The following is a 13,865-nucleotide window of genomic DNA, read 5'->3' as shown; positions in this document are numbered from 1 at the left end:
TAGATTTATTCTAGTAACCAATTCTATCATGTGTGGCTTGTAAGAAGTGTTCTTCCTTAGAACATATAAGGCCCATGCAAAATATCTTACTAGTGAATGCAGAGTGGGATAATCATACATGGAGAAGCAGTTTCTTAAATAATCTGATCCCAAGCCACGCGTTTTGCATTTAGAAGGTTCCAGGTTCAATCCATGGCACCTTCAGACAGGACTGGGGAAAGGGTGCCGGCTGAAAATCTGGAGAGCCACTTCTCATCAGTTTTACTGGGCTAGGTGAACCAATGATACGGTTTGGCATAAAGTGATGTTCCTGTTGTACTATTTTCCCTTGCAATATGTTATTTTTTTTACAAATGATAAGCATTCGACTTGGAGCTACCTAGAGATAAATGTAGCAACCCAGAACTAGGTCAAACAAGTAGAATATAATGGGTGCAAAAGTCCAGCTTTACATACTGCATTTCAAACCAGCAGGTGTAGTCTAGTTGCATATCTCTTCTGTTTCCACATGACACATCAGAAGGTAAATGCGAGAAGAAAATATTCCTTACCAATTTCTGGGAGGTGCAAGTTAATCTATACAAAATGTACCACATAAATGGAGCCTAAGCATTACCAGGTGAAACTGATGGAAATAATAAATTGTCAACTTAAATGAAAAAATATAATCACATGAAATTACCTCAGTTCTTTTAAACAATCCTGTCAGTAAAAAAAAAAAATTGCAACTCTAATTTCTATGTGGCACCTACTTTGTATATTTGTGTTCATTGTGGAGCTCAATAAGAAAGAAAATAAAATGGCAGTTCATTCTCTCTTCCACATGGTTACCTCTCTCCACACACCATCTCTTGCTCTAAGTGCTTCACACTTCCCAAAGCATACTCTCTTACATTGTCCCTTAAGTCATTCATCTTCAACTGGTGGTGTAATGGAATTGCAACTTTCTGTAAGGTGGTTTGTGCCAGCAGCCTCATGGTTCCTAATTTATTTATTTGTTTATTAAAAAACTTTCAGCAGCAAACCAAAATCTCAGAGGTAAGATTCTCTGTCACATGATAGACACATGTCTGAATTTGTCCACAGTTTCTGATCTGTTTGGGTCTTCCAAGAAAGAAAATGGCCCAATAGCTACCTCGAGGGTGGAGAACCTGTGGCTCTCCAAATGTTGCTGGACTTCAACTCCCTTCAGCCTCTTGCCAGCATGGCCATTGGTCAGGGATAATGAGAATTCTAGCCTACAACATCAGGATGACCAAAGTTTCCCTGTCCCTTGACTACATGATGGCAAGTCAGAGAGACGGCGAGAGAGGGGGGATAATTAAAAGTGGTTCTCATCTTAACTGATGAGGTTAGAAATGGGTCATAGGTCTAGGAAGACTGCAGTCCACTGAATTAGACGTTTTATTTGGTGAGCAGGAGCAAGGAGCATACAGATAACATCAAATCTGGGTTCCTTTACTTTTCCATTTATCTACTGGCAAAGCTAAAGTGACAGTGTTTCTGCCCTGTCCCCCACCCTTCCTTCCAGCAAGAAACTTTAGCCAAAGGCATTATTCTCCCAGTAGCTGACCTAGAAAATTGGGGAAAGATTCACAATGCAGAGAGAGCCTCCTCAAGTCCACAAATGTGAGCTTTCCTGTGTGCTACTGGATCTTTGTATGTTAATTTGTTCCCATTAAAAAAAAACCCCGGACTAAAACTTTTGTGTGTGTGGCAAAACTCCGTGTAACATTGCTTCCCTTGGGTCTGAAGCCATCTCTCCATAGGACACATTCATCCTCATGGGACCTGCAATATCAGTATGACCTATATGAGCAGCGAAAAGATTTCTCAGTCTAAGATACAATAGTCAATGGAGAAACTTCCATAGGGAAATTGTGGGTGCACACAAGTTGCTGAATTGGGCAGAATTGCTGAGAAGGGTAACATTAAGCCTATCTGAGGAATGATTATTTCATCCTTAGTTTGAAGCATTCAGATGATGCAATTAGACAGGTCAGCTTATATTCCTTAATAGTGTGTGATTGATAGAAACCCTTCCCATTTAAGTCTTAATCTTTTTCTCTTTCCTCAGCAATTCATATGAGCTACTCTTCTTAAACTTAAAGCCAGAAACTCATACTCCTGCATTTTATGCAATAAAGTATTTACGGTATTCTTCCTAGCCTTCAGGCTCTTTACATTTGCACTACTCTGGATTGCCTGATCTATGTCATGGGTGTGTGATGATGCCCAGTCCTACTCACTCAGAAGAGTGTTGAATGGGACTTGCAAGGAAGTAGGCATAGGATATTAAATCAGATTATGGATCATTTGGCCCAGGTTTATCTACTCTAGCATTCTGTCTCCAATGTCTAAGACAACAAGGTGTTTACCATCACCACCCTGCTTCCCACCAACACCCACAAAAAAGAAAGCCTCTTCTCAACTAGAGATATCAGGAATTGAACCTGGAAATTCATCTATACGCTTGGATTGCAGTACTGAACTATATCCCTTACCTGTTCTGCTTAAGCGTAGCAGTGGCCTAAAGGATATTAAATGTGATTTCAATCCATTCCGTCTATGAACCAGCAAAAAGCAACATTCTGGGCAGATGAATATTTCCTAAAAGTTGTACAGATTGCATGCTGAACCACGGCTCTGTGCTATTGTGTTCCCTTACAAGAAGAGTCGATCTATAAAGACATGTTTATTGTTGTGTAAAAGTTTAAACGTGTCAGCACTTGGTAAGGGTAAGAGGTCAACTTTTGGATTCACGGAAGAGAAAACTTGAAATGAAAAACAAATGGTAACTGTAGTCTTAAGGCTCTTAGCACAAATGGGGATGGAACGAGAACACAGTGAATGATCTTTGTGATTTGTCATTTTTTGCAGCAGTTGCAGGTTTGGAAAGCTGTTTTCTTTTGTGAAAACTTTCTGCAACTGATACCTGATTTATTCCAGAATGTCTAGCTCTGGCTCCTTCATCCTAAAATGTTGCATTTTCAATCATACATGGTGGAAATGAATGATGTACTAATTTGTGTTTACATTTTCACCATAAATTGTGCTCTAGCACACACACATGCATGAGATATCAATGTCACACAAATGAGATGTCAGTGTGGCAGATGCAATGGATAAAAATTGTAGGAGGGCACTTACAGAGCCCCACATCTCTTTGGGGTTTCCCATTCTCTTTAGTGGTTGTATGCACTCTGGGTTACTCTGATGAAGACCCTGAAATGAAATTCCTGGATTTAGCTAGTGTTTAATTTGAGACACAAATCAGCACATCATAACCACTTTAAAACCAGCAACTCAAAAGAATTCTATTTTACAGGAGGGGAATGGGGAAACCCAGAAGACTTTCTGAGTAAAAGAAAAGTCATTTAATCTTCTTAGGTTTTTTTGCTCTGGAAAAAAAAAAGTTGAATAATTATATAGTATCATAAGTACACAGGGACGCGGGTGGCGCTGTGGGTAAAACCTCAGTGCCTAGGACTTGCTGATCACATGGTCGGCGGTTCGAATCCCCACGGCGGGGTGAGCTCCCGTCGTTCGGTCCCAGTTTCTGCCCACCTAGCAGTTCGAAAGCACCTCCGGGTGCAAGTAGATAAATAGGTACCGCTTTATAGCGGGAAGGTAAACGGCGTTTCCGTGTGCTGCGCTGGTGCTGGCTCGCCAGAGCAGCTTCGTCACGCTGGCCACGTGACCCGGAAGTGTCTCCGGACAGCGCTGGCCCCCGGCCTCTTAAGTGAGATGGGCGCACAACCCTAGAGTCGGACACGACTGGCCCTTACAGGCAGCGGTACCTTTACCTTTACCTATCATAAGTACAGGGACAAATGGTGAATATGAGTTCCACAGAAAAAAGAAATTGGCCTTGATCCAGAAATGTTTTTGTACATTGATGGGCTGAATGCTTGCTGGTGTACACAAGGATTATCTTCCCTTCCTCTGTCAAGCAGATGGATACTGCTGTCAGTTTTGTGAGAGGAGAATCATAGAATTGCAGAGTTGGAAGGGACTCTAAGGGCATCCAGTTCAACCCCCTGCATTGCTGGAATCTCAGCTAAATCATACATGACAGATGGTCATCCAACCTCTGCTTAAAAGGCTCCAAGGAAAGAGAGTCCACCACCTCTCGTGGGAGTCCGTTCTACAGTCTAGCATCTCTTAGCCACAGAAATTGCTTCATTTCCACTACATCAGCCATTTTAACAAGGGAAGAACCCCCTTATGGGACTGGTGCCATTTTACATCTCTGAAATGAAATATGATAGAAAGAAATGTCATTTGGCATAATAAATCTGGCAGATATATAGCAAAACAGGGGGGAAACAGAGTATTGACATTTGAAGACCAAAGATGTGCAAGAGATATAAAGAGAGTCTGTTTCTACTTTTAATGAGTTCTGGAATTTCATTTTCTAGTACATTGTAGGGGGCAGGGGAAAGAACAGCATAATGGCTTACCAGTTAATCTTTTTAATTAAAGACAAAAATACTGATATCTGAAAACCCTGAGAAAAGCCAAATGCCTTCAGACTGCTTAAGTATATTCCAAAGAGATACACAAACTTCCATTAATTCTATGGTACTTCAAAACTGCATCCAGCAAGCAACTCTCCATTCAGAGAGAAGACAGCATGATATGAGGGTGCACTATACTATTAGATTTTCAAAGCCAGCCGGGTCTCTAGTTGATTCATGGTTGAGACCCTGTATGTAAATGAGATGGGGAATCTTGATTGGAATTCTTGCCTCTCTTTTTTAAAAAATAAAATAAAAATTAATGCAGCCAAGAATAAGTGGGGGGTTTAGATAGTCACTAGGGAGCTTCTTTTCTTCATACCATTTTTACAGTATGAATATTGCCTCCCCCCAAACGGATACTTGCTTCATTAGGCAAAGCTTATGAGCAGGACAAAAGTTAAATAGAATGACCCCATTCTAGCAAGCCACTTCCATCATTCCAGCACCAAATAAGTTACCTTAGCACAGGTGGGCACCCTATGGGTCTCAGAGGCCCTCAGTGCAGCCCACTATAGGTGTCCAAGAAACCCGCCATATTTCAATGTTTGCTACCTGCCACGTGGTTTTATTTTTACTACAGATGTGTTTGCTGCCCCAGGCTCCTTTGGAGAGGAACTATGGGGTATATAAATTGAATGAATGAATGAATGAATGCATGCATTATTGCAAAGGAGGATGCACAGTTATGTCTGTGCACCATGTTTTTCATGTAAATCACACTGCCATCAAAAAAATATTGGCAGACAAGGGAGTGCAGTTGTGTTGGGAAGGGTGATAGACATGTTTTGCTCCCCATGTAAATCACAATGGAGGGGGTGGGAGTGTGGGCTCCAGTCACATCCACTGGCATACGGCCCTTGACTGACCACTTACCACCACACTTGGCTCTCAGAAGTAAAAATGTTTGCTCAGTCCTGATAGCATTTATCTAAAATTGTGTTTCATACTCTATATTTCAGTCATTAGAAGAAAAGAGACTGAGGCATAGCTAGAGCCCCAAGAGTATGCTGGCAATGTGTTGCCTCATGTAGCTGATAGATGTGGCAACTGATGTCTCTGTAAAGTCTCAGGCAGGCATTTCATGATGTGGGCACATATACATAGTTCATGGTTGGAACTCTACTGCTTTTGTTTTTATTATTTCTATATCAGACCCAACTGGGTACATGACTTTGGCTCAGTTTTCATCTCTCCAGTCCATAGTTAGATGCACCCACCACAGATAAATGATTATTACTATTAATTCATTTCTGGACCAGTCTTTACCACCCATGGGGATCACATAACATACAGCCATAAAACACGATAGAGTTGATGATCAAAACAATTATCCATCAAACAATAAAACGAAACATCACAGTACAGTATAAAAACCTAAGATTTTGGACAACTGACATTATGATGACAGAATTTGCTTTCTTCAGATATTTTAAGCAATGTGCTTCGTGTTTTCTTTCTCTTCATCTTCCCCATGAAGGTTGTGAGTGTGCCCATCTTGGTAATAATTGTGATCCACACACTGGCCGTTGCATTTGCCCTCCCAATACTGTAGGACAGAGGTGTGATAAATGTGCACCAAATCACTGGGGTCATGACATTATCAGCGGGTGCAAGGTGAGTGAACCTGTATTTTATCTCTGTGTGTTTCTTTGCTTTCCATGTGGTAAACTACTAGTCTTTGGAACCAAAAACACAGTGGGAGTTTTCTGAAGAATCATAGAACTGAAGTTCTCTTTTGTGAGCATTGGCATTGGCCCAGATGACAGGATGTGCTATATTTGAATTGGAGCTGCATCTTTCAGAAGACAAAGTGTTCGAACTCCACATGTACCTTTTTTCAGCTGTTGTGTACTGAAGTCAGAAGGACAGTCTGTCCAAATTTGGGTATAATTTTATCCCTTTTCACAAAACAAAGGCGAAGTGAGCCTAAGGATAACTCAGACGGCTTTGTATTGTGTCTGACAAAGCTTTCTTTGTTCCAAGTGCAATTTTAATAGAATTCTGAGTGTCATTCAAGGATACCAGTCTTCATGAGCAGTATTAGAACTGCAGTTGGTATTACATTGTCCCAATTAAAAACTGAAGCCAAAGATACAATAGAGGTCCTATCTGAGTTACAGGATCAATTGTGGATCTCCTAAATAATATTTCATTTGGTACTCAACCCAACTTACCTATGAGGATAGATTGGAATCGTCTCCATGACTGAGCTCTGTGAAAGAAGATAGATGCAAGTGTGATAAAATAAAATAAAATGAAGGATCCATGGTACTACCATGCGTAGGCGCTAGGATCTGTCTAAGCCTATTATCATTGACTTGACTGTGGGCTTGTTGACACTTCTGCTTGCCCCATACCTAGAAAACATGGTTTTCCACTTGCCCCATGCTACCTAGGCATGGATCCAAACGGTTTTCTGTTTGCCCCACTGCTTTCCACGAGAAAACCCGCTCTTCACGGAATCATACCAAACGTCATCCACAGGGAAACTGATTGACGTTTGCTCTGATTCAGCAGTAAAGATCAAGTTTTCCTGAGGGAAAGTGGTGGGACAAGCAGAAGTCTGGATGAGCCGTGTGGAAAGTATTTTCTTTTGTTTCTCTTGAGCCAACTTGTAGTCTGGTGAATACCATGATGGCTTTGGATGTGATTCACCTCCTACCTCCGCCATAGGTTCATTGTGTGACCTCAGGCAAGTTAGTTTCTCTCACTTCCAGGTCCCTCTCATTATGTAAGAATCAAAATTACCGTCTCTTAGAGATATATTGGAAATGGACATTATAAAGACTAAAACCACCACATATCAAGCGTGTGTACAAATGATCGTTAATAGGAACATAAAGAGGCCTAACTTAACATTGTGGTAGTTTCTTTCAGTGTAGGCAAGCAATCAAATGCCACAGTGCTCTCTCTTAAAAGGCTGTTTTTCATCGCCATTCAAACCAGTTAACTAATGCAGAATAATTTATTTTCTTTTTGAGTTGTAAAGCTCCTCTCACAAAACCTCTGCCTTTCTTCACCACACAGATCACCAGGCTTCTGCAAACCAGCTTAATAGGGGTTGAGGACCTCTGTTTCAGCTCTGGGATCTCTTCTATCTATCCTCGCCTTGTCTATTATATGAGTGCATTAGTATGGCAGCTGCCACAGCACTCTCTAAATTAATAATGATATGTCAGCCAAGTCTTCCCTTTTAACGCATGGCAACTAATTTCTCTAAGGCAAGGTGTGATTGCCCCCTCCCCACTTGAGCTTTTAGTGGAGCCGATTTCAGAGCCCATCATAACTCACTGGCAGGGGAAGATTGCGTGAAGCTTCCTCCTTGCAAAATAAACATTACATTTGATTGTAATTTACTCTGCATATGGTGAACAATTTGCCCAGTAGGCATTATCCTCTGGCATCACTTACTGTGCAGGCTTCCTGCTCCAAATAGGCTTTAATTCTTAGACTACACAGAAGCCTGCCAGGCAATTCTTAACTGTTAGTGGTCCCAGATACATACAATCCAGAATTTGGCTGCCATATATACCGGTACTGAGCAAAATAGAGGTTTGGAACACATCTTATGATTTCAACTTGAGATGTTGCCAATTATCTCTCTGATGGGGTTTCAGTGTGAATCATAACCTACTGCATTTCTAGCAACTTTTTTCAAAGCCTTCCAGCTCTACTTTTTCATCTTTAACAAGAGTGCCAGTGGCTGCTGTTGTACTCTTGCCTGTTAATATAGGCCACAATTCTTGATACAACATTCCTCTTATGCATGTGTCCAAATAGAATATATTTCTGCTAGTGCCACAACAACACCAGTGAGCATTTTCTAGTGTATATTGTTGGGTAATATAAGTATTAATTTGCTGACTCTGTAAATTTTTATCCCTCCTAGTTTCCATTCATAAAAGAATTTTACAGTTGCAAACTATAGTAATAACAAATGTGAGCAGACCAAACCTTAAAGTAACAAACTGCTGTCTTAATCTAAGGTATCCAAATTTAGGATCAGCTCTGAGGTGATTAGTATCATTATTGTAGATTTGAAATGCAAGTTCAATACAGAATTAACATTGTGATCCTTACTCCCAAATGCCTTTTCAACTTCTCTGCAAACTGGACAAAGATTCCAGGACAGAAGGAATCCTTTCTGGGTTTGCAAAAGTTGTTTCTTTGATTTGATTGAAGACTTTCTCCAAAACAAAGAGCTCTGAAACATTGTGCAAGCATTGATTCATTAGTGGAATTTATTGGACCTTAGTTTTTGTGCAGGCTTTGTGATCCTGTGAGGTTTATTTTAGCACCCTACCACGTTTGTTTGTTTGTTTGTTTGTTTGTTTGTTTGTTTGTTTGTTTAAAAATTCATCAGCTGCCTTTTGAGTCAAACAAGCCCCACCCCCATACCAATCCATGTACTTTAAAAAAATGTCCTTCAAGTGACAAAATACCTAAGAAATGAATCCAATATGTGTGGACTCTTTACCTGCACAAAATAGTTGCCTAGCCTATTGATGTAAATATGTTGACAATTGGTAATAATTTCAGTTGTTCTTGAGGGAGTTGTTTTTCTTCAGTTAAAGTTGAAAGTCTTTAACATAGAATCATTAAATGTTCTTATGGAACATCTCCTCTTCTCTTTAGGCTTGTGACTGCAGTCCAACTGGATCTCTCAGTTTCCAGTGCAACCCTGACACTGGCTGCTGTTTCTGCCGTCCAGAATTCTCTGGGGATAAATGCACTGAATGCAGGCTGGGATATCGCAATTACCCACAGTGCATTGCCTGTGAATGCCTGGCAGCAGGGACTGAGCCACACACTTGTGATTCAGAAATGGAAAAATGTTCATGTTCTGATCATACAGGACAATGCACCTGCAAGGTAAGAGAAGAAATATTAGTCACCAAATATTTTATCTTCGTCTCTCAGTGTTCTCCACTATAGCATCTTTCATTTGGCTCAAATTGGTAGACAGCTGTTGATTAAATAATAGCGAGTGTCTTCCACCAGGTCACACACTCACAGCCTGAACCCCTCAGCAGTAAGCCTCATTTATTTCAGTGTTTTTTAATTCCAAGTAAATAGGCATAAAGTGTGTAGCCTTTTTTACACTTGTGTTTGATGAACTTGAGTGCACATGATTAGAACAAGGCTGCTTGTCTTGACTTGCTGCATGGTTTCCAGCAAGAACAGGCCATCAGTTATCCTGAAACAGCAGGTCCTGAACTCCATTTTTTGTGTTACACATTCAAGGAAGCAAGACAGAAATCCCTGATCTATCTAGGTCAGGCATAGGCAAACTCAGCCCTCCCGATGTTTTGGGACTACAATTCCCATCATCCCTGACCACTGGTCCTGTTAGCTAGGGATGATGGAAGTTGTAGTCCCAAAACATCTGGAGGGCCAAGTTTGCCTATGCCTGACCTAGGTTTCTTGATCTACCTTTCTCTCATCCTTCAAAATTGACCAGTAGTGGGGCTGTTATATCTGGTGACTAGAGTTCATAGCTCCTTAGTTGTTGGCCTCCCTGGCCTCATGGGATCTACCTGCCCCTGTCCCAAAGCAAGAGACCATTCCACATTTCTTTCCCCTAGGAGCCATTGGGATAAACAGACCCCCACCAAGTGCAGGAATGTAATAATGTACAGAAAAGTTGGCACTGAGGTGGGATAGCTGAGAACTGGCCACTAGAGATTGGCTTGCTCTCCTAAGATCACTTCAAATTAACTACTTGGAGAAAGATTTAGGAAGCTGCAGGAGAGAGAAAAAATAAGTGGACTTCTCCCCACCTCTGGGGAAACCCACAATTCTTCTCTAGTTTGGATTTCAGACTGAACAGGAGAAAAAAGGGGGGAGCTTGTAAAGGATCACTAATCTTCGAGGCAAGCTTAAATGAGCCTTTAAAATTATTTTCCCAGCCTGGCTCTGGAGAGCTTTGCTAGGCACCTTTAGTGATCACCTGCAGTGGTGCAACACAGAGAAGTCCTGTTCAGACAGACAGCATGCACAGAATGTGGCACATACACTTGCCCCTATCCAAATTAGTCATGCTTCAAGCGTCAAAACATTAACAGGTCAAATTAGCTTTGACTATTTTATTCCCATTGAACCAGGGCCATTGAGTTACAGGGGTCACCAACCTTTTTGGCGCAATGGGCACACATTTATAATTTTGAAAGAAATGGGTGCTACCCTCTCTGTGTGGCACTGAGAGCTCAGCATTTGTAGCAGCTACAGTGTTGGACGCTGTAATGAAAATCGCCCTTAAAGCACATGGGAATTCCAACTTTGTGTAGCTGTTGTTGTAGGATAATGAACCTGAGATGATAGCATCTTGAGTTGCACTGGATCAATAGGCTGCAAAATCATCTTAAATCCAAGTTCATTGTCTTAATTGACTTGTATATGGTGCCCTGAGGTTTGCACTTTTAATCAACAATGTATAGAATTAACATCATACCCACTAAAATGAATTGTGTGTGCATGCGTACGCACGCATGCACACACACACATTTGCCAGGACAATTTCTCATGGATTGTGGAAAACTTTAATACTTTAATACTTTCTTCAGCATGGTCAGCCTGTGTTAAAACACTGCCGGAATATATTCACAATTGTTTCTCATTCTTAAGGCACAATTCATTGACTGTTTGTTTACTTTTAGCCTCATTGGCTTTAATGTAACTACCCCATTGTAAATGATCATTATGTTGCCCTATTTATTTATATGGTTAAATGATGTGTAAAAACAGTTAAAGAAGAACATAAGAGCAGCCCTGCTTGATCAAACCAAAAGTCCATCTAGTCTAGAATCCTATTTGCCACTGTACCCAACTATATATTTCTGAAAAGCCCACAAGCAGAGTTTGAAGGCAAAATACTTGCGTTGTTATGCCTACCTGGAAGCAGCACATTGGTTGTAGCTCATGGTTTGTCTGAAGTGAGACAAGCCACCAGCCTGCGACCAGATGACATGCTAAGGCAAACCATGGCTTAGTAGCAGTAGAACCAGGAGATGAGTGTAGTGCCTACAATCTCCTGTCTAGAAACTTCACATTTGGGTGTTTTGCACTGAGCTGCAATTGACAGCATGAACCAGATCTGTGTATCCCTGTGATGAGCCTTGCTGGATATTAACTTGTTCTGGAGCTGAACCATTATGATCTAGAACTCAGTTCTCATGCTTCCCAGTGATGCATGTTTGAATACAGGATAGCAGCCACGTAAGTTTGTGAAGTTTTGTACAGTTGCAATGTATTCTGCAGACGTCAGCGTATTTATCTCCAGGTCTTCATACTACCGTTTGTCCAAGTCAATATATATCTTAAAGAATCTAACTGCGATAACTACTTGCTGTAAGAACCACACAGTGTGTGAGTATTTTGATGTGTGAAAAGGAGCTGTTGTCTCTAAAGTGTTTCCCTCTTTCTACAATAGGTTAATGTGGAGGGTGTCTACTGTGACAGGTGCAAACCTGGCAGGTTTGGACTTTCTGCCAGAAACCCACTTGGCTGCAGCAGCTGCTACTGTTTTGGCTTGACATCACAGTGCAGCGAGGCAAAGGGGCTGGTCCGCATGTGGGTGAGTAAGGTGCTGCTGAGCCATGTAATGCAATAATGTTGTTTCCTGCTGGTGTCTTTTAGTCCAAGACAGAGATGGAACTAGAAAGTGTAGCAAAGCATTTAAGCAGTGTTTTTCATTGTGCACTTATGAGAAATGGGTAGAAGGCCATGTTCCAGTAGGCAATCAGGGTCAAAACATTCACAATAGGTGTCAGGCCTCAGAGCAAAGCTATTAAAACCCTGAAGAAAGGTGATGTAATCAACCAAGGAAAATGGTTCCATGAGAAAACGTAGCACTTCAGAGCTTTGTTTTTCAAATGCAAAGCTCTGAGGAAAATCAGAGGTTTTCATTTCTACCCAGAATAATGGATTGCTAATATATTCAATTAAAGGGGGGGGGGACCTTGCAGTTTAATAAGTTCCAGCATTTTCCATGTCCACTTAAGCTCCAAAATACCAGGAAATTAAAACAAGTAAGAAACATACCTTTAACAGACATGTTCTTTAAGCAATATTGATATGGTATGGCATCCTATCTTGTACTTAGTTTCAGCTCCACCACTACCTTGGAGATGGATGGCTGTCAGTGGTAGAGTGGTGGCTGCAAATCCTACAGAAAGAAGCACTGTTTCTCTTTAGGCATCGTTTGATCATGTGTTTTAAAAGTCAGGCTGTGTTTGCAAAGGAAGCAGGGTTTGCACCCGGGAGCTCAGAGTGGAACAAATCTCAGCAGGGCTTGCATCGGGTGCCAAACTTCTAAGTAGTGCTATCACCTAGCCAGTTATTATCTTCTGGCACTTGTATATATTATACATTTTGTCTTGTTTGTGTCCTTGAATATAACTTTCTACCAGCCTCCCCCAACTTCGTGCCCTGCAAATGTTTTGGGCTGCAACTCACATCAGCTCCAGCCAGCACTGCCAAATAATTTTGAAAACCCCTTCCAGTACTTTAGGTGTTGACATACCTTCTTCAGTGGGATGTCCCTTGTGATCAAAATGTAGAAAGATTTCCTGCCTTAGGAACCAGCAAGTTTCTTCTGCTTTTAAGGCTGATTTCAGTATTAAGAAACATTTGCCAGTGCTTTGACAAAATGTATAATTTGCACAAGAAGGGAATAATTGGCTACTTAGAAGGATTTTGGGGCACTGTCGCATAACGCATGTCAATCAACAGTGTGATTCTGTGACTTCAAAAAAAGAGCATTAAATTGTCATCACTAAACCAATGTGTCCAAGACAAAGGCACTTCCCCACTCACTGTAGTACTTAGTGAAAAGATGGGAGAAAAGAGAGAACAAATAGTGTACAGTTTGGTGCTATTGTTGCTGTCCGTCCCCCCACAGTTCTGCTGTCCACCTACAGTGATCCTATGAACAAAAAGTTATCAACATGTGGATTAGCATAATCCCCATGTGTTTTACAGATGTCAGATGCACTGATTCAGTATGTCTGACTATCAGAAATTATAATGCTGCACTGTTTAAACGTCATTTAGAACATTGTGTCAATTCCTGGGTACCACACTATCATGTGGCTTTTCAAACAACATATCTATGTTGGTCCTTTCTGCTGGAAGGAAAACTGCCAGTGGTACCATGTTGGGTGAAGCTGAAACCTCTAGTGTGGCAGTGGTCCTGTCTCTCAGCTGGAGATTCTCTTCCTGCTGACAAAGGCTAGCAGAGAGGGGATTATGTGTTAGCTTACCCCTGCCAGCTGCAGTAAAAATCCACCTTTTAAGACTTTTGTTGTTGATAAAGGTAAAAAATATCCATGCAATCATTCAAAA

General features: G+C 41.2%; 1 protein-coding gene across 7 annotated transcripts in view; it reads left to right on the top strand.

The window, feature by feature from the left end:
• LAMA2 (laminin subunit alpha 2) overlaps nucleotides 1–13,865 on the top strand; it is a 390,451-nt gene that overhangs the window by 250,033 nt on the left and 126,553 nt on the right. For all 7 annotated transcript variants that reach the window (XM_079970713.1, XM_079970719.1, XM_079970718.1 and 4 more), the window contains 3 exons: nucleotides 6,001–6,137; nucleotides 9,159–9,395; nucleotides 11,953–12,096. In XM_079970713.1, the coding sequence (XP_079826839.1) occupies nucleotides 6,001–6,137; nucleotides 9,159–9,395; nucleotides 11,953–12,096 (518 nt within the window). The remainder of the gene's footprint in view (nucleotides 1–6,000; nucleotides 6,138–9,158; nucleotides 9,396–11,952; nucleotides 12,097–13,865) is intronic.

Source organism: Podarcis cretensis, assembly GCF_951804945.1.
Source record: "Podarcis cretensis genome assembly, chromosome: 3".
Lineage (NCBI taxonomy): Eukaryota > Metazoa > Chordata > Lepidosauria > Squamata > Lacertidae > Podarcis > Podarcis cretensis.
Note: the sequence above shows the minus strand (reverse complement) of the source record. Positions and strands in the feature narration are given on the sequence as shown.